The 20,720-nt window shown below is 42.6% G+C and overlaps 2 protein-coding genes across 4 annotated transcripts in view; one reads left to right on the forward strand and one right to left on the reverse strand.

Annotated features, from left to right (window-relative positions):
- Positions 1 to 83: 83 nt before the first annotated feature.
- LOC146681710 (T-cell-specific surface glycoprotein CD28-like) lies at positions 84 to 2,936 on the reverse strand. Its single transcript, XM_085449970.1, has 4 exons — positions 2,645 to 2,936; positions 1,536 to 1,835; positions 1,303 to 1,451; positions 84 to 409 (listed from the first exon to the last, which is right to left on the reverse strand). The coding sequence occupies exons 1-4, from the start codon at positions 2,733 to 2,735 to the stop codon at positions 299 to 301; spliced, it is 651 nt and encodes a 216-aa protein (XP_085306096.1). The 5' UTR covers positions 2,736 to 2,936; the 3' UTR covers positions 84 to 298.
- A 1,422-nt stretch (positions 2,937 to 4,358) lies between these two features.
- Positions 4,359 to 20,720, forward strand: part of raph1b (Ras association (RalGDS/AF-6) and pleckstrin homology domains 1b) — a 39,700-nt gene continuing 23,338 nt past the window's right edge. For 2 of the 3 annotated variants that reach the window (XM_085447870.1, XM_085447872.1), the window contains exons 1-2: positions 4,359 to 4,610; positions 16,727 to 16,795. The gene's annotated coding sequence lies outside the window, so the exon portion shown is untranslated. Of the gene's footprint in view, positions 4,611 to 5,022; positions 5,138 to 16,726; positions 16,796 to 20,720 lie in introns of those variants that run through there. The other variant, XM_085447871.1, reaches the window with a different exon arrangement.

Here is a 20,720-nt window from a genome sequence, read left to right on the forward strand (position 1 = left end):
TGTGTGTGTGAGAAAAAGAGACAGGCAGACTTAGTAACTGAAACAGGAAGTGAGCAAAACCAGAAACCCAGAGTGTGTGTGTGTGTTGTTGTTTTTTTAGTTTTAATACAGCCATTGCTTTAAAGAAAAATGCTACTTTTGCTGTGTAGGTACAGATTTACTACAGTGTTGACAACGAAATATGAAAACACAAAAAACAAACCTCACAATTATGTGTTTGACAAAAATAAGCTACAGCGAGGACAGCCTGAATGTTTAGGTCTAAACTAAAGCTGTGCAAAATGATCCGATGAAGTCATTAGAAGTGTCTTTGTATATTCTGAAGACCTTTTTTCTTCTTGCGGTCCCTGGGCGCTCTGGGTTTTGTGTTCATGTAGTCACTCTGGTTTTCTGTGTTCTTCAACTTGAGCTGCAAGACACGTGAAGAGAGATGAGCAACTGTCTCAGAGACAGAAAGGGAAACGAATGTCATACCATGTTAATGGAGAACACCTTCAATTTGAACATTTTAAAGAAAAAAAAATCTTCTTCATACTATGCAGGGGGGGAGGGTTGTGCCTTTTTTCCTAAAATCTGACAAAAAGTAGTCGATTCTAAAATGTACAAAGGGGTTAGGATTTGTCTATTGGCTGTATAGAAATGTGTAAAACTAACAAGAACACAACAAAATGTTTCTCTTACAGTTGATAAAAGACGATAAATGTTGAACATTAAATAAATATGCCAAGGTTAGCAGACCGTATCGGCCCTAACAAGGCGTTGCCACAGTGAAAAGCTCTGCGTATTTGATTTGGCAGAATTTTATGATTGATATCTTTCCTGACCCAAATACCGAGGGATTTGGTTCTCCTCCCAGTCTTTTGTGTGTTAGGTGAATATAACACACATGCATCTGCCATTGTAGATACATCAAAATCAATGTATTTTTTTTCTCTGACACAAAAAAATCTACTTGTTTTTGTCTCTTTAAAACAAACACTTATGAAATAGTCATTTAGAAATAGTGTTACATGATAGTTCATCCCCTGCAACACCTGCAGCGCTATCTGCAGCACATGTAGCAGAGTAGCATCGGAGCAAATTCAAATGGGTCGTCAGTGTTTGTGCGTGGCAGACTAGCAAACCTCAATGTTTCCTTGTTTTGGCGTTGCTGTTGTGTATATTTACATGTAAAGAAAGTACATTTTCACTCATAAAATTGCAGTATTGGCCAGGCTTCAGTAAACATTAAGATAATTTGCTACAAACGACTGTTTTGAGCTCTATTTTTTTTCTCTTCCTTGTGGATCAAGGATATCTTACCCAGTTAAACAGTGCAATGATGCTGACTGTTACACCGTAGATACTGACAATTGCAATCACCATTATCCAAATCCATGGAAATTCTGGGCATGGGTTTGGTTCGACTCCTGTGGGATTGCGTGTGGGTTTCGGGCACTGGTGAGGGAATTCTGCAAGAAGCATATTCAGGAAGTGTTTAGTGTACTGCACTATGAATTACAGACTGTTTAAAACCTTTTTTAGGACTCTTTTACCTATTACAAGCACAGGATCGCCATCTTTTTTCGTAAGAGGAGGAGGGTATGTCCTTGTGATGTTGCATCTGTACAGTTCTCTGATACTGTGTCCTAATTTGACTGTGAAAAACCAATGTGATCCATTTTTGTGCAGTTCCACAGCGTCCCACTTCATCCCAGTGCAATTCTGTTTGCATGTATGGTTATAAATCATGGTTTTATTTTTCATTAGGTAAAACGAAATTTCTTCATCCTTGGGCAGTATCAACGGGCACGTTACAGTCACGTTGTCATTTGAAGAGTCATGAAGCGTCAATCCTGGAGAGACAATTGTGAGAATTTGTGTGATCATAAATGCCTATTACACGTGGCATGTTATACTTAAAAAAAAAAAAATCATTTGTTTGCTTTTTTTTTTCCAAAAGTTAACTTCATCTAAGGCTTGGAAAAGTACCGCCAGTAACCAGCACCAAACGCTTGGCAGAGGCTTCATAGAGCCAGAGCTCCTGCAAAGATTCAGACATTTGCATTTAATTCCCCTTACTGAAATTCAGGCTTTGAAACCAGTCATTTCAGAGCAGCTCCTCCCCCGCATGGAATTTGTTTGATATCAGCACATTTACCTCTTTCGGCCAAACTCACATTTCACATGAAAAACAAGATGTGTGATACAAATGGCAGACTTGAGTCAGATGTACATTTAGCACTGTAACACATGAACCACATGCAGTTTTGGTGACGTATCCATCTGTTGCATGGATATATGTTGAAACACACGCTTTCTGAACTACGGCATTTGTCGATTTAAGGACGATCTCGGGCGCCACATGGATAAATGTGTGTTGTTTTTAAATTTAACCCCTATGTGTTTTATGTGTCTTAACCACAAAACAAAACAAACTCGAGAGCGGCTGAAATCTCAAGCCAGGATATGTACTTACACAACTGATGTAGTTCAGCAATCTAAAGGCATTAAATACTCAAGTACTACTGCAGTACTCAGAGTTTGAACCTCAGTGTTTACAAATGAAAACAAGCAATTTTGTTGTCCCTACGTATGCACAGATCAACCTGCAATAATTAATAATAATAATGCTCATGGTGTAATCATAATAAAGTCCGCTTACCGCTCCAATCACAGTTGGAGTCACTTTGATCCTGAGTACCATACGATGACTTGCAAACCAGAAGGCACATGAACATCCATGAAATCCTCATTTTCTGCAGCAAGAGCGGGAATTTGCCTCCAGTAGAATGATGCCCCCAAGGCTTCCCCTCATCACCTAAAACCTCCGAGCTCCTCCAAGCGAACCTGCACAAAAAAAAATCTGATCCGTTACTCCGATAACATCACGCACGTGTTCTTTTGACTGCAATGCCTTCGATCCTCTCTGCTTCTGACTAAAAACACTCCCACACAGTGCAGCAGTGACTGAGGCTCACAAACACACCCTCTCTTGACAGAAAACATCCTGTGGCGAAAAAAAGAAAAAAAAACCTGCCTCCTCCACTGAAGTTTCTGCTGTTTCCCAGTTTGTGACCTTTTATGCCATCAGCGTGCTTAACTTTAGTCTTGTTGGTCGTGTAGAGCGAGCTAAACTCAGGTTTTGTGTTTTAAACAATAACATGGAACGGGTGTTAACATTATCCTACTACAGTTCAGATTTTAATAAGACTTGTGCTGCTCCTCTTGTGAAGGCGGAGCGTTCAATGGTGCGATGACCTTGTTTCACCTGAGAAAATTTACTGAACAGGATTTTTTTTTTTTATTAAAATGCACTGGCAGGTACTGAAGTGGTTCGTGTGAGAGCCAAAGTGTGATTACAGGAAAGGCTGACTGGCAGAGAAAAAGGCACTTAGGAGAAGTCTGTACACTGTATGAGTCACAGTCTGTGTATGGCACAGTCAGTGACACAGTTACTGTTTTAAGGAGGGAAAAAACGTGTGAATGTGCTGTGCCATACAGGTTTCTTGTCAGTACATTGTAACTGTTTCCTAAAAGGGATTACCAAGACCTGAGATTCATTTTATTTAAAAAGCCGCACATCCACAGAAGCTGTAATTTGGGTGCAATGTATTCTCTTGTCCACTAGATGGCCACATAACATTTAAATCCGACCCCAATCTTCTTCCAGCGTAACAGGTTATGGGAAATAGTTATTAAGTTGCTTTTCTTTTTGTATATGCAGATAAGCATAGCTTCTAGGCATTAATAGGCGTTAATGGCACAATGGTAACTATTTATTTTGTTTGACAATATTCACATGAATTAGGAATTTTAACTCAAAAGATGACTGAGAGGCTGGAAGGGTGGACGGATTGGGAATGTAATACATCCATATGGATAAAAATAATCCCCTAATCTGGAACATGCCCCCTATGTCTGATGGTGGTGGTCGTGGCGGCTTTAGGTGGGTACAATTAAATCGGTGCATTGTGGCCGCCTCAGACTTTTAGATGTTTCACCTGAATTTCTCTTCAGACGCACTGAAAAGCGTAATTATTTATTATTATTATTATTATTATTATTATTATTATTATTTAATAGCTCTTGAATGCTGATGTTGCCTTTACAATCTGTAAATAATAATACTTTAGTGACCGACCCTAGAAAAGCAAAACTGTATAGCCTGTCATTTTTATTTATTTATTTTTAATTTAGGGGCAAATGATAACTTTATATTGAAGAATTAAGCATAAAACCATGCTTATTGGCCAAACAGAGGAGCTTATCGTGTCTCCTTTCGTCTGCCTTTTAGCTATGCCATTCCTCGTCATCTCTAATCCACAATATTCCCGGTAGATCCTGAAGGCAACGCTGGATCCTGGGCTGGACAGGAAACGACGGAGACGCGCAGCGTGTCTCCGGCTGAGAAGAATGGAAAAAGGGGATAGAGTAGTGGACTCTGTGTGTTCGTGTAGACGAGGGCAACGCGTGGAAAAAAAGATGAGGATAATGGGCGGAATTTAAATAGATTTTATTTAAAAATAGATAAATACACATATCAGGAGTTTCCCCTCTCGCTGTGGACGTTTACTCCCATTGGAGCGCAGACCGGAGGAGAGGAGCCTCTTTGTGAATCCTGTTTCACTGTAAGTGGATTTTTTTCCCCACCTCACTACTCTGGCATTTTAAAAATGATATCCCCCTCCCCTTCCTTCACTTCTAACTTATTAACTTATACAGAGAAAATGTCAACCATGGTAGGGAATAAAAAAACCTAAATGTCAGTTAATGTTTCCAGCCCATCCTAGACTGTATCCTCGGGGAAAGGGAACGGACGCACTTCTTTAAAAGATGAACCGCTAGATATTGGGAAAGAAGACATTCACTTGTGAATGCGTCGTTAGCTGTTTGTTAAAGTGTTTGTTGTGGTAGGGCGTTTGTTTGAATGGGAGGGGGGAGGTTTGTGTGCCCCCCCCCCCCCCCCTTTATGCGGCCATTGAACGCTGCTTTTCTTGGGGAGGAAGGGTGTGCGGCGTTTGCGCCGACTGGGAAAAGAGCCGCATTTTTTTTTTTTTTTTTTTAAATGGGAGTGCCAGCTGAACACGAGCCCGTTACTGGTGTGATGTTTTGTTGCCAAAGCTGAACCCTGCGCCTCTGTCGTGGACGTCTACAGGTATTTCCAGCCTCATTTTCATCCTCTGCCTTCAGCTGAACAGAAAGATGTGTGGCTAGTCTCCACCCTGTTTAGCGGGGAGGAGGCTACAATGGCCGACGGTATTGTCGCGCTAATGTTTTTATCTTCTTTTTTTTCCCCTAATGAAATACGAAAGTTTACCTAAAACCAGGTAAAATGAGGGGGAGAGGTGTGTTATTGTTGCTGGTTTCAGCCCATTGTCGCCTGCCTCCCCACTGCAGCTCATGGGCACAGCTTTAATTCCCTTTGTTGGGTGACGCCGCCGGCAGCAGATTGGATAAAACATGCAGCCAGTTTGACCAGTGGCTATCGCCAGTTTTATGCTAGCATCCACCTTAGCTAGTGGACACCTTGGTGTGTGGGTGGGGGGATGAAGGGGGAAAAAAAACTAGCGCTGTTCGTGGAGTCTTAGTTGAAGTCTGTGGGAAAAGTTAGAGCTCAGACACATGTTGTGCTTACACTAATTTAGCTTCATAACAAGCCTTTTCGCACGCATGGCTTTGAATTTTTACTCTTACAATTAGCTTGCAGCCAGATGCTAATAGTGCAAAGATAATGAACCGTTGACTGGGAAGGTTCAAAGGTCATTGGCAGAGGCTGGCTGGCAGACGTATGCCTTTTTCTTTAAAAAAAAAAAAAAAAAAGCATGTTACCAAAGCCAATTGAGGACAGCTTTTTTCCCTTGTTTTTTTCTGAACACACAACAAAAACAAGCAGCATTTTTCTTTTCCAAAATGAGCCACTAAAGCAGCCCCCCGACAGTCTTTATTCCCCACAGTGGCTTTATAATAGACCGTTTGTGTCCTTAAGGCACGCCTGATTTGCATCCACAAAGCACTAGACTGGAAGTACTATTATTCCGGGCATTGAGACAGTGCAGCAACAATGCAGGCCGTTTGCTTACAGTGCAGTCAATGAGTTGAAAATAACTACTGGACTTCTGGTTTCTCGCTGTCAGGCACATACATGCCTTTAAGGATGGGGATTTTTGGCAGCAGACCAGAGTCAAATTTCACTCCCTTGTCATGTCAGTGACACAAAAGCAGTCCTGAAATGAATGATGTCCAAAACACATCTGGAAAACCCAGCATATTCCTTTGGGCAGTTCAACTGAGGCTCTGTTTCCTGTTATGAATGTGCTTCTGGAGAACTTAATTATCAGCTGGTTATGTAAAATGGAAGGCCCAAAAGATATTTGTTCTGTTGTTTTGGATGTTTTGGGTGGCCAGCCACATTTTTTTTTATAGCTGCAGCAAAAAACATACACAACCTGTTTAATTCAGTGTTATTATTCATGTCAAAGTCATAACTATAAACAAAAGGAGGTGTTCTAACACAAAGGCTTGTGTCAAGAGAAAATTAATGCAGACTTTCATGTTGTACTATGAGATGGTAAACTTGCTTCCAAAGCCACAGTGTATTGGCAGTATGGCATACTGCTTAGTAATAAAAAAAAAAAACCCACCAGTTGTGGATTAAATTTTAAACCATGTTTTAAGGTACTGTGTCATTTTACTATCCTTGTTTTAAAGCATTTTTTTTCTTTAACTGCAGTGCAAGCTGTCTTTTTGGAGAAAAACAGGACATAGTGAGAGAGAAGGTTATATTTTAGAAAAACCATCAGCTTCCAACAAAAATATAGAACATAAAACACGTTTTCCTATTGGTCCATGCTGTCTTGTTTTGCCAAAGATGAAGGGGGGGGGGAACCTCTTATGTTTTTCCCCTGCTGTCCCTCTGCTGCTTTTCAGCCTTTTTTATTTTTTGCTTGATTTCCCCAGGATATAGTTGATTAGATGGGAATAACAGTTGTCAAAGAAAATTCAGGCTTGAGGATTGATCTCCAGAGACGGGAAAGTTTTGAAAGCTATTCTTGGCGTGTATGTGTGTGTGTTACCATCTCTTGCATGCTCGTCCATTTGTCTGTCAGCACTTTTCTGGGTCTGTCGTGCAAGCTGCGACTCATCCATCCATCCACTCACCCGTGTCCCCGAGCAGGAAACTTCCCTGCACGAAAGCTCAAAGATGGTGTAAGTTTACCCAGGTTGTGTTACAGCCGCAGGTGTAAGTGGGTAATGGAGGGTCGGGCGGGGTGGATGCCACTTCAAACGTATCTTTCAGCTGACCCTGATGGAGAGCTGGAGGGGAAGACTGTAACCCGATGTAACCACGCCAGTAAGAGGCACCACTGCTCGGGTTGGACAGCCCAGAGTAAACTTGAAAAGGCCACCAGCTGCATCGGAGACTTGCCCAATGATCCCAGCAGGATGCCTTGTTGTGGGTGTGTTGCATTTGAGTGAATGCGCAGAAGGAGAAAGTGTGTAGGTCTCATTCCACTTGGGTGTGTCCCCCCTCCTTGTTGCAGGCACGTGGGCTTATCCTCTATAGGGCCTTGTTCTGGTAACATTTTGCTGACCTTTGGTGACAGCTGCCCCTTCCATTTACAGACAAAGACAAATGGCTAGCCAGCCTGTCTGCAGCCTGCAAACACTCTGCTGTTCCAGATAGCAAGAGGCTGTGCCTGTTAGCCTTTATATAAATGTAGAGACTTGTGTCAGTGCTTTCTTTGGCTGGAAATCAACTGAGATTCTGATCATATTTTCTTTTGTCGATTGTTTTTTATTCTCTTACATGGAAATTGATTACAAGGCCTTGCATGCTTTAAAACAAGCATAGACTCTTACTATCTCAAAGCTCAGCACTCAGCTGTTGTAGCCCACCTGTGCTACAGCAGCACATAGACAGTGCAGCCTGCTCCCTGTATGCTGTACTACTGATTGGAGGAGGCAGAAGGAGGGCATCAGCCTCTCCTCCTGCTCTCCTCTCGGGTAGTGCGTGGTCTTGGTCCTCGTTCGGCAGCTCAAGTGCACAGACAAAATACACAGCTATAATTGACCTACAGTCGTATCTCTTTTCCATGTTGGGTCTTATCTGTGCTAATGGATGAGTGCAGTATCACGAGTATGCATTTTTAGTACGGGTCAGTTCTGGTGGGATTTCAGCTCTTAAAGGAAAAGCGCACTCTGAGGCGCTGAAGCTCACGCTATATTCCATCAATCACAAGTCAAGGAAGCAGCAGCTTGATTTATCTAAACCGAACTTTGTATTTGAACTGACGATGCCTTTTCTCGGGAAACACTTGGACCCCTTCACTTATTGAAGGGGGAGGGGGCTTCAGTAAGTCATGATGTGTTTTGCTTTGTAACTGTCGATGTGTTTGGCAAGACTGTGGCTGTTCCTGAGGCCAAAGCATGTCAGCGTGTGATGTTGACGAGTTTGTTGTAAATCCTGCATCAGATCTTTTTTCTCAAATGTTTTTTAATCTATATGGCAGATTTTAGATTTTTGAAACCATTGTTATTTATAGCCAAGTGGGCAAAAAGGGTAAGTTTCCTGGGATTGTTAAAAAAAAGATTGCATTGCATTATTCGATAAGCGGGCAGATGCTTGCCAACTTTTGTTGTTTCAAAGGGCAAGTCACTGAGACCATGCTACTCTGGTTAGTCTATATAACTACTTAGTCTTTATGGTCACAGAGCCTCTTTCCTGACCTATTTCCGATATTTCATCTGCTCTGCTATGATACGTGTTTAGCCTTTTGTATCCTTCAGTCATTAATTGTGTCTTTGTTGTTGCCTCTTTTACTGTACAATTTGTTTAAGCAGCTTATGCAGCTATTAATCACTATGACTTTGACAATGGCAGGTGGCTGATTCTCACAGCTGGGTGGCTGGTGGCGACCCCGCCTCCCCTCTTAACTGTACTGCAGATGGTTTATTTCACTGCTTTGTTAACTTTACGTTGCATTGTGTAATGGGGGGGGGGGGGGGCATTTGGGGTGGAGCTTGTTTGATATTTTTCACATTCTGCAACCGATTGCAACTTGTGGTGATTAAATGGTTGCCCAGAGCTTGAGGGTGTTGGACACGTGTATTGCTGTATTATCAGAAACAAATTGCTTGTAATTGCCAACTTGACACCATTCAACGACAGACTGATATCAGATCCATCTTATGGCAACATTTATGGCAGGTTTTAGTGAGAGAAATTCATCTTATTGATTAAAACAGATATTGACAAAGTTTAACTTTGAGCACATATCTTGCAATTTAAAAAAGATAAGTCACAATATATCTTACTGCAATACTCTCTGCAAAATGCTGTCACAAATATATTGTATCGGGAGTGAAGTAGTGTGATAATATCGTATCGTAGGGTGATTCCAAAGGCCACAACAGTCACGGGACTGTTTGATGGATGAGATGGCTGGTCTGTGTGGATGGACAGCCTTTAGAAGTTCATAATGCCTCTTAGACAAGAAGACAACAAAAAATGCTTCAGACGAGCGGGAGTAGTATGAATACTGTGCAAAGTGCAGACTTGGAGTGACGTATGATCTGTCTGCCCTAAAAATTACATATGGAAGGAGAAGGTGGATTTATTTCCTACTCGGTGCATGTGAAAGCAATTCACAATTTTGCAAGTGAATTAAATTAAACAGTCAAATATCTTTTAGCAGCATGATTTCTAGCCTGGGATAAACATCAGCAGAGCCATTCAGTGTTTCCTCTCTGCTCCCCGTCTGATCAGAGTTCACTTGGTTCTCATGAAGCCGTGACAGCAGCGTGCGTGTCCTCGTGGTCACGTGCATGCAGGCTTGATGTGTTTGTTTGCATTCTAGCTGATAACTGTTCAGCATAGATGTGGTTTGAGAGGTTTGAAGCATCGCACGCAAATGCAAACAAATTTCATCTGCACTGTGTCCCTTCACCCAGCTGTGAAATGCCTTCCTTTTGGGCCTGAAATGTTTAGATTGCCTCTGTTTGGAGGAGTGCACGCCTGCTTGTACAGTTGCTTTCTAACCATCGACCTCCGGGTTACATACCAGGGAAATCCACTGAGGATCTGGGTTTATTTACCACTTTGAAAACACTAACAATATTGGCATTATAAGACTGTCAGAGAAAACCAAGGATGTAGTTACAGCAGATACAGTGTTCTTTCTTGGAGTCTCCTTTGGGAGGTAAAGGATGGCTTTGCATTGTGATGGAGTGTCAGATTTGTGTGTATGGTTACAGTGGCAGTTGTGGTATGTCTGAAGCATTGGGAAAAAAACAAAATCTTGCTGCAAATAGAAAATATATTCCAAACTCAGGCATGCACGCGATTTAATTTGTCATCCACTTGAGCTCCAAATAGTATTCTGCTCCAAACACACACACTGTTAAAATCTGATAAGTTGGTTTCATATTAAAAGAAAATGCAAACTCGTTGCCTCAAAATTATTAAATAACAGCAACACCGCACACCCAAGGGAGACAGAGAGGCGGACAGTTGAGACCTTGTTGCTTAATGATGTTTTAGTATAAAAGAACGTACTTTGCATTTACCAGGGGCATGCATCAAATAACATTTAACTTTATTTAAATACAGCCCTGAATCACTTAAATATCTTAATTGAATTGAAGTTTATTTATAGACCACTTTTCACAGACATGTACTCACAAAGTGCTGTAGAATTAAAATAATAATTTAGGAATAATAACATTAAAATGTAACAGAAAATCAGAATAGAGTTGATAGCAAAAAAAACTTAAATGCATGTAGATTGATATCAGATGAGCAAGTAAAATAGTTTCTGAGCTTTGTGACATCGCGTGTTATCTTGCTGGAAGCAGCTGTAAGAAGATGAATGCACTGTGGTAATAAAGGGATGGACTTGGTCAGCAGCAGCACTCAGGTAGGTTATGATGCTTAAATGATCCTCAGCTGCTACAGGGCCCCAAAATGTGTGAAAAAATATCCCCTACACCAATATACTGTCACCTTCAGCCTGAACTGTTGATACAAGCCAGGATGGATCCGTTGTTTATGCCAAATTCTGACCCTATCGTCTGAGTGTCTCTGTAGAAATCAACTCATTCAACCAGGCTACGTTTTATTTCATTGTCCAGTTTTGGTGAGCCTGTGTAAACTGTAGCCTCAGTTTCCTGCTCTTAGCTGACAAGAGTGGCACCCAGTGTGCTCTTCTGTTGCTTTAGCCCATCTGCTTCAAAGCTGAACACGTTGTGAGTTTAGACGCGCTTCTGCTTAACTTGATTATAGCAAGTGACATAAATTTTCAGCCAGAGAACTGGCACTCACTGGGTATTTGTTTTCAGTTTATGAAACATTCAGACTAGTCTGTCTGGCATCAACTGCTATGGTCAAACCCAGTTAAATTAACTTTCTTCCTCATTCTGTTGCAGAGTTTTAACTTCAGCAGGGCATCGTCACCATGTCCACATGCCTAAATGCATTCAGCTGCTACCATGTGATTGGCCAGTTATCTATTTGCATTAACAAGCAGTTGAACAGGTTTACCTGACAAAGTGGTTGCATAGACTTGGAAAGTATCACTATGAATAGCTTAATTAGTTTTTAGAAAGTTTTGCAATATTTACATTTGGTTTTAAGAGACCATAAACTCAGGTTTTCTTCTGTTCCTGTGACCCATACACCGCACGAGTACAAGAACAATGGGTTTATAATAATTGTGAACATTTGGTGGCCTGTTGCTAAGCTGAACTCTCACAAACACTAAAACCGCAGTACAAATCCTGAGAAATCAAAGTCTAAACACAACATAAATAACATCATGATTACAGCACTACTAAATTATAAATTTAAAGTTAAACATTAACAGACTCACAAGTCTCTGCTCTTGCAGAAGAGTTCTGTACAGTCAGGCAAAAGTTATTAAATGAAACATGTATTTACAGCTAAGCTGCTCAGTTTGTGGGCAAAATGTTCACATAGGCATTAGTTAAGTGGAACCCACTAGTTTATATTAAGTAAGGATATTGTTTACATTGCATACAGTAAAAGCAGAAACAGATGCACCCCTACATTATTGAAATGCTCCAACTCTTTCAAGTGTTTCTGTTCAAGCAGCAAACAAGCAGCGCAGCAAAAACTGGGGCTTAAAAGTCCTGCTTTACCATTAAATATGCACTGTAGCCTACTTTCCCTTCTCAGATGTTGTAGCTACACCCTCCTCCGTAATCATGAAAGTTACCCCAGCTCATGTCTTTTTAGTAAGTAACTACTCTCTGCAAGTGGTACTTACAAAAGGACTGGAAAGCAGCCTGTCCTTGTCTCATTGCCACAGGGCTCACCACACATCCCCGTGACACTTACTTCACAATTATACAGGCTGCCAAAAAGACTTTGGGAAGTCAAAGAAACACCTGTGAGGAAGAGAGTTGAAGGAGAGAAGTAGCATATGGAGGATGAAGACAGATGAGAGGGGTTCATGAGAACCTATAAAATATCAGTGGAGCTGATGTCATATGAAATACGACAGCCTGGAAACACTGAGGTCAGTCTTCCTATCCTCGCGTCCTTTGCCAATGTCTGGAAGTCACTTTTTCACAACGCTTGGCTTCAGTTTCTGCATTACTGTACCGACTGATCTTGGCAGGCTGTTCCATTTTTTCCTCCTTTTTTTTTTTTTTTTGTGCGTGTGTTAACATCAGGGTTCATGTAGGACACTGAAGGAATCTAGAGTTTCAGTTAGTAACTGCAGTGACCTACAGCTACAGCGCAGTGAGTGAAAACAGCCGTGCTCTGTGCGGTAAAAGTGGATTGACACATTTTTCTGAGAGAATCCCCGGACGGTTAGTCAAACCTACAGGCTTAATCTCACAAAATAACGTGTGTGTGTGTGTGTGGGTGCTTGTGTGACTGCCTCTTGGCAAATCTCATTCACTAATACCCCGGCAGCTCAGCAAGGGAGCGCAAGCGCCTATTGACTGCATCTCTGGGTTAAGTTCGTGGCTGAGTAGCTTGCTAATCTCTCTCTGCTCCTTTGATCTTCACTCTCTAGAGAGTCCTGATTATTTTGACCCACGTGCCACACAGTCAACCATACTCGGTGTATGAGTCGAGAGCTGCCCCTGAGATTGTCACCGCAACATGCCTTTGGGGTGACAGGGAGGGTCACTGTCATGTTTGATTTGTCAGCTTCACCCCTCACTGCTTTTTGGTCATCCCCATCAAGAGATTATTCAGATGAAATGGTGTAAATAAGAAGTGCGATTTCAGGCTTTAAGCTGATCAGCTGTGATCAAGCTGTGCTAATGATGAAGTCTGAGAGCTCGACACACGGATTTGTTTGCACTTAAATGACAAGTGTGCAAAAACGTTTTGAAACAAAGAGACATTTTGATCCAGCTGTGCGCTAACACAAGAGGCATTTCATCATGTAATTCTGTATGTGTGTGAGTGTTACATTACATTTGCCAATAAACCCTGTCGGCAGCTAGCCAGCCGGTGGGACCTCCATCAGATCCCAGTGGCCATCGTGGGAACATTCCTGACGCAGCGTTATTCCATAATTCCCACCATGTGTGGTTTTTCCAGAGCCCAGTGCTCACTGCATGGGCCGTGGAGAATCCCACAGAGGAGAGGAGATCAGCTCCTTGTAATTGCAACCAGACTTGGCCGTGTGCGAGTGGGTATTGCTAAAGAAGCCTGTGAGTGATAGTAACCACTGGGAAAAGCTGCTAAGCAGGGCAGGTTGTGTTTCTAGCTTCAGTAGAGTCTTGGTGCCGTAATTTGAATAAGGATTTAGCTGTTTAAATAGAAAAAGTACAATTAGGGACCCACATGGGTAGTATTTTAATATTAGAAAGCAGTCTTCCCAGCGCCCTGTACTGAGAGTAAAAGGGTGATATGAATAGAGTTTTGAAGGTAGTAAGAAGGTAATTTGAGGTTTTTGGGGGGTTTTTTCTTTCCCAGCCTCGGCTGACATAAAAGTTGTAATTTTAGTCCTGACCCACTGAGGAGGTCATGCTGGCCTCTGTGCAAGAAGGAAAGCAGCTACTGCTCAGAATTGCACTTGACTTGATCAATGCAATGCAGTTATACCATTACTAATGCCTTACCGGTGAGAATCGGCACTGGATCAAACCATGAAGGCAGCTGATTGATTGATCATCTGCCCTCACAAGAACGCTCGGGGTCCTTTGAGATCAGATGAAGGTGTGTATCTATTCTGCAACAGTTAAATTTTATACAGTAAATAAATTTTCCAGAAAATAGCTTGTCATCCAACCCACACGAATGAGTCTAATGCTTTAAAAAAAAACAAAAAAAAAAAAAACAAGTAATCTCTAGTTTGTATTGTGTCACCTTGACATTTTGTTTGTGAAGCTGAGGTTAGGTGAGTTGATAGGTCAGCGTGTGATTATATACCACTACAACCAGAGCAGATGGGGCCTGACTAGTGAGACACGCAGCAAATTCTGGATACCAATGCAATGTATTAATCTTATGTTAAAGTTAATGTTTTTACACTGGATAGCGTGCTGCTTTGAATGTAGTGGTGTTGTTTTGTCAACACCATTCGGCTGTTTAAATATGACACAAGTTTGCACGTAGTCCACCAAAACTTTGAACAGTCTGCTTCAGCTGTCTTTGTGTGTCAAAGTTTGCATGTCAGAGTCAGATTGTTGCTCATGCTGGAGTCACAGATTGTGGCTTTGATATAGTTACCATGAAGCGTAGTGCACATGTGTCATGCATTTATCCCTGCCCTCTAACTCATTCGCCCGCTTGCTCATTTCACCTACAACAATCTGAGTCTTTATTTCCTGCTGTGACATCATCACTCCATGCTCTCCGACTGCACTGCCCTTCTTCCCACTTCCTGGCCCGATAGGAAATGAGCCGCCCCAGAGGAGTGCTGCTAATTGGGGAAGTGTGGGTGGACAAGGACACACCTGTGTCCACTACACTGGACTCTGTGTTTCCCCTCAGTCTGGTGTTGAACGGGGCACCAAAGTAAAGCACATTAAAAAAATAATGAAAGGAAAAAAAAATCTGCTGATGTTGTTGACAGCGAGGCACAGAGCACCTTTTTGGGACAGTTGTGGGGGTTTTTGTTTGGGTTTTTTTGTAGTGCCCAGTTAACAACTTGAGTTTCCAGTCAAAGGAAGACAGTGTTTGTTGGGGAGGTTTCTTTGTTTGCTTTTTTTAATACACTGGGTCCATAACGGCACACTTACCTGACCATTTTATACCTCTCATAGCAACATCTGTTTAAATGCGTGGTTCAACTCTACAACAACACTGTCTGTTCACATCAGAAAGACCCTCCTCTTCCTCCATACAGTGCATCTCCATCATAACTTGGTCATGTTTGTCTGTGCATGTGACGCAGGCCTGCCTTTGTTTTCAGCCGTGGAGCAGCTGCCCCACCAGCCGCCGTGCTGTTGTGACTGAAACAACTGTGTGTCCCCCCCCTGCAGCTGCACAGGCCCGTGTGTCACTGCCGCACCTGTTCAATGGCCCTGTGTTGACTGAGTGATATCACATGTCGACTGTGTGCAAATTACACAGAAATGGTGGGGGGAGGGTGATCTGTAATTTGTAATGTTTTTTATTGTTTGTTTGTCTTTTTAAGATGCAAGTGTCAGTAATGCCGTGCATGTGCACAACGCACCCATGAGATCTTTCATCCCCTTTAACACGCTTCCCTTGTTACATGAAGTCTGTTTGCTGTGAAAACACACACACACACAGTTACACAGGCCAGGTTTTTTCCTCTTTCTGTTTTTGCTCCCGGGAGGGGCCTCATGCTGTGGCTCAACAACAGTTGGTGCGTAGAAAAATGAAGGAACAGCTGAGACCAGCGGGAATAGCCATAACATCAGCTGCCGGCCTCTCTTTTTCTCTCTCACACACACACACACACACACACACACACACACACACACACACACACACACACAGTAATGCACACCAATATACAGCATTTATATTTCCTGTCTTGCTCAGCATGTTCTAACCTTATACTACCATTATTTTTCATTGTCAGATTATGATTCAACATCTAGATTGATTTTTAGATCTTAAAAAAGGGGGAAAAATGGGCTGGTGTGACTCAACGGTGTTGCGAATGAAATGGTTAAAGCCTTGTCAGCGTTGTCGCCGGTGACTGGTGAGTCACAGTCGGTGCACACCTAAGAGTTTTGACAAGGTTTCTACTCTGACTCACGCTGTGAAATGATTAGCCTGTGGCGGTTAGACATGCTTATTAGGTTTTAGCTGCGCACGTGTGTTCATGCGTGTGCTGGCGGGAAATGCTTTGTAGTAAAATGAAGGCGGACTCCACAGCTCAAATGTCACATTGTTAATCTCGCCGTAATGATGGAGAGAGTTTTTGATGGAGAGCGAACCGCACTTGATTGCTTTCAGAGCTTTATGATAAGTGTCTCTCTGGCCACGCGCGGCGTTTAAGTCTGTGCTTGGTTAAATCGCTCGCTCTCGAGCACCCTCCGGTTAATCCCCTGCATTCTTGTGACAGTGAAATCACCCTGCTCGTCTCCAGCTGCTGGCAGCCGTGCCTCTCGATCCTCCTGCAGCGCAGTGAGAGCAATAGGAGGCGATCCACAAGTTTGGGGTTTCACTGACTAATAGCTTTCGATGAGGTGACCAAAAGCGGGGATTGTATTTTGCCATTGCAACTCAAAATAGGCACTAAATCTTATCTAATCGAATTTCTTCTTCTCTTTGTTTCCACAGCCCCAGAGTGAAGTGGCAGTGTCATCTGACCTTTAACCTCAATAGAAAGAAGGAAAAGCCACTTCAGAGGTAAGACTTCCTGTAAAGCAGAGTGACTACTTTTTGTGGGTTATAAACTCTTGAGTGTAGGAAAAAGGAAAAACTGTTATTGACGCTGCTGCCAGTAAGCTTTGCGAAACCTCTTTGCACACATCACACACGCAGATTGTTGTTTTTTGTGTTGGCGTAGCAAACTCAAAGAGAAGTTCTATTTAAGGTGGTTTCAAATGCCTGTTTTATTGCAGTGCCCCTGACATGCATGTCTGGCGCACCATGTGCTCAAACCATCATATCGCCTGTCGTGTCACTGGTTTACAGTTTTTTCTAAGTTAACAGTGTGGGGCCATGTTTATTTCACAAAGCTGGAGCAAGTGGGGGTGCACAGAGGGAGGCTTTGCCCCTCCTCAAAGCCTTGATTCAGAGGACCTTGAAAATCAAAGCCAAATCAAAGAGAAGTAAAGCCTCGGAGGATCTTGTCAGGGGAGAGTCTTCCTCGCCGAAGGAGATAATTCCCGATTTAAGTGGAACCATGTGAGTCGAGCCGCGGCTGGGGTCTGTAGTAAGAGATGCTCCTCACAGTAAGCTTTTATTTCTCTCACTGTCGCAGATCTGTGTTGAATTTGCAATCTGTGGTCTCAAAAGTTTCCACTCTAATTTACACTGAGATTGTTGACTTTACTCTCCCACCCCCACAGATCAAGTACTGTACTTATTTTCTGAAAAGTTGCACATATGCAAACTAATCTATTTTTAGCTACTGTGTTAACCACACAGATGTTAGTAAATGCACAGATGACTACAGACATTCACACCTCTGATTTTTTTTCCATAACTGGAATAAAACAACAAGATCCAGGAAGTTTAAGAACAGCTTTGTAAGGGGAAAAAAAAAAAAAAGAAAAGCCGCTCTGCAAATATTACGGCTTGCTGGCTGCTATTTTCCACACTGGTTTTTATTATTTTTGTTTATTGAAGTGATTCACAAAAACAAGCTAATTCAAATCTTCTGATCCCAGTCTGGTTGGGTTATTGTTGATTGCAGATGATTTCTGCTAGAGTGGGACACAGGACAGAAACAATCTCCTCTTTGTTGATGCTGTTATTTGTACAGTAATGCCCTTTATCCACTCATGGCACTGTCTATTACCTGAAGCCCTTCCAAATTTAGTACCTAATGTGTTTTCCATTTGTCCAAAGGATTGCATACAGTGTTCCTATTCATGTTTTTTTTTTTTTTAAATCAGATGTGAAAAGAGAGGTCTGGTCAATGTATTTGAAAAATGAAAAAATGTCTAAACAAAAAAAGGGAGGAAAATATGAAGAGAGAAAGAGCCAGACACAAATGTATGTGAGAGCTGGATATTTAAGAGGGCCCCTTGCAGAGATGCAGCCTGGGGCCTAAAGAAGGAAGTGTCCTCGCCCTGGAATTAAACTGTTCCAGGAAGTAGGGATGCTTTTGTGTCTGTCAGGGAGTGGTGACACAGTGTGTGTCACTGTCTTGTGTTTAGAGTGGGGCTGCCTCTAAAGTTCACACTCAGCTGTCAGTTTCCTTCCAACATGTCCATCACGTGCTTTGGGGGCACGGTTAACGAGTGATTGTTCTGGGTCACAGTTGTCTTGGCAACGCCTTCGTGGAAGGCGGATGTTCTTAAAAAGAAACGTCCTTGAAACAGTCTCTCCGACTTGTCCCAAAGACATGCAAGCTGCAGCCACGGAGACCTCTCTGAAATGAAAAAAATTATTTAAACGTGTGCGCGTTAATGACACAGCAGGAATGCAGGAGCTGGCGTGCCAGGAAGAGGGGTCTGTGTCATGAGAGGCAAACACACACCAGCTGCAGGGGTTATGGACAGAAGCAAAGACCAAGAAGCAAAGACCAAGGGAGACATGGGAAATGTAGTAACGGAGGAAGCCATTCCCAGCTGCCAGTGGGGTCGGGGGATGCATATGTAGTTTTTTCTCAGCCTTCGTGCAGGGTGCATCACACATGGCTGGTTTGTGTGTCTGTGTGTGTTTTAGCATGTGGTGTTCGTGCAATTTGTTGCACCCACTGTGGGCTTTTTTTTTATTATTCCCTAACAGGTGGCAGATGTAAACGTACTGTTCAGCTTGACCGAGTAACCAAATGATAATGAAGAAGGAAAAATGATTGGCACTGTAATGATTTCATTTGTCTAAAGTGGATGATTTAATTATGGAAAAGTACTTAAATGAGGCTTTTGCATATATCCATTTTCATTTTGGAGCCTGGGGTTCTTTGGGGGGCATCTGCATCTATTTTCATCAAAAATGGTCTGTTGTAGACAGCAGGCAATATGTTTGGGGTTTTTTTTTTCCCTTTACTTCACCACAATGCTAATTTCTGGCTTTGCATTTTTGTTTTTTCACTCTACTTGAATAGTAGAACTCTAGAAGAAGCATCAGAAACCAAGTGTTTAGAGCATTTTGAAGGCTGACATTTTGGCATTGGCGGATAATCGGCCCATAATTAATTACATAAGTAAGAATTATTGTTATATTCTGCTGGAAGGGCCTTAAAGAATACCTCTAGGATATAGTGTGGCATTAAAAACTCCTACTCTTGATGAGTTCATGATGCAAACACACCCCTTTTTTATTGAAATGACTTGCCCCAGGTTCATATTTGTGTCTGAGCAAGCACAAAATAAGACTGCATGCAATGCCAACCAGCGAGCATCAATTCAACCAAAAGAAAACAAGAGAAGGAAATCGGTAGAGTGTTTACGCCGTGGCTTTGCAGCTCTTTATATGCTACCAGATCAATGGGTCTCATCTATTTTTTAAGCACTGGCTGTTTGTTTTTTTGTTTTTTAATGTCTGGCTTATACTTCTCGACTCGTCAGCCTCTGCTGTCTGCTGCTGCAGTGCTGCATCATGTTTTACAAAGTTTGTGTGGGTGTGTATGAGCCCACTGCAGCAGACCACCTGAGCCCCTTCATCTATGTATGTGTGTGTGTGTAGTTGGAAGTGTTTGACGTAACCTGATCTCTTGAGGGAATGGACAAGACTATGGATTTCACATTTGGGCCGATGCCCTGAAGGAAGCAGGGACGCTGACACATCGTTGCTGTGTTTCTGTGTAAGCGAGAGTGACACAGACAAATAAGAAGAGACTTGCCCATGTGCGTGCTCGCTGCTTCAAAGTGACATCAGCTTTTTCACCAAGCGCATAAATGACTATATTATGAAGTGCTGATCGACTGTATGCTTTGTGGTCATGGCTACAAACAGATGTTCAAACACTGTACTAACAATGTAGGTTGTTACAGTGTATGTGAGGGCTGTCAGCACAGAGATGTGCGTGTGTGCTTGTGTGTTGCCATGGCATTTTCTCTTTGAATAGATGCAGGGCAGCTGAAATTTGGCTCGCTCTGATGCTGGTGAGCTGTTGAGTCCTCGCACCTTACCGCCCACCAGTGTGACCGTGCATTTTCACACTCCCTCTCTTTTCTAGTCTCACTTTCTCCTGCTCTTCCTCTCTCCATCTGTCTGCTTCTGACATCCTCCCCATCTTTCTCCTCTCTCTGTCCCCCATCTCTTTCTCTGCCCCTCCTTCCTAACTGGCTGCGTAAGCCGGAGTGGTTGAGTGATCCTGAATGCACTCAAGCGTGTGTGTGTGTGTGTGTGTGTGTGTGTGTGTGTGTGTGTGTGTGTTTCTTCCCTGCTTACAAGCTGTTGCTCGTGCTTGACTAATAACATGGGAGCTGTTGTTTCGGCCAGCCCCCCCCTCCACAATCTAATAGCTGGCTCCGTTCCTCCATTATTATTGTACCCATCCATCATTCCTTCTCTGCTCTCTCTCCAGCCTGTTAAATATCTCATATAACCCCCCCGCCCCCCACCCCCAACCAACCAACCAAGTAGTCCGTCCCCTTGATGTGCTTGCTTTCATGTGACACATGCCACTTCTTATTCGTGTTCTGTTTTTGACTTA

The sequence above is a fragment of the Copadichromis virginalis genome, linkage group LG23 (assembly GCF_057382275.1).
Source record: "Copadichromis virginalis isolate Kocher_CV1m ecotype Utaka linkage group LG23, C_Virginalis_male_GT1.1, whole genome shotgun sequence".
Taxonomy (NCBI): Eukaryota; Metazoa; Chordata; class Actinopteri; order Cichliformes; family Cichlidae; genus Copadichromis; species Copadichromis virginalis.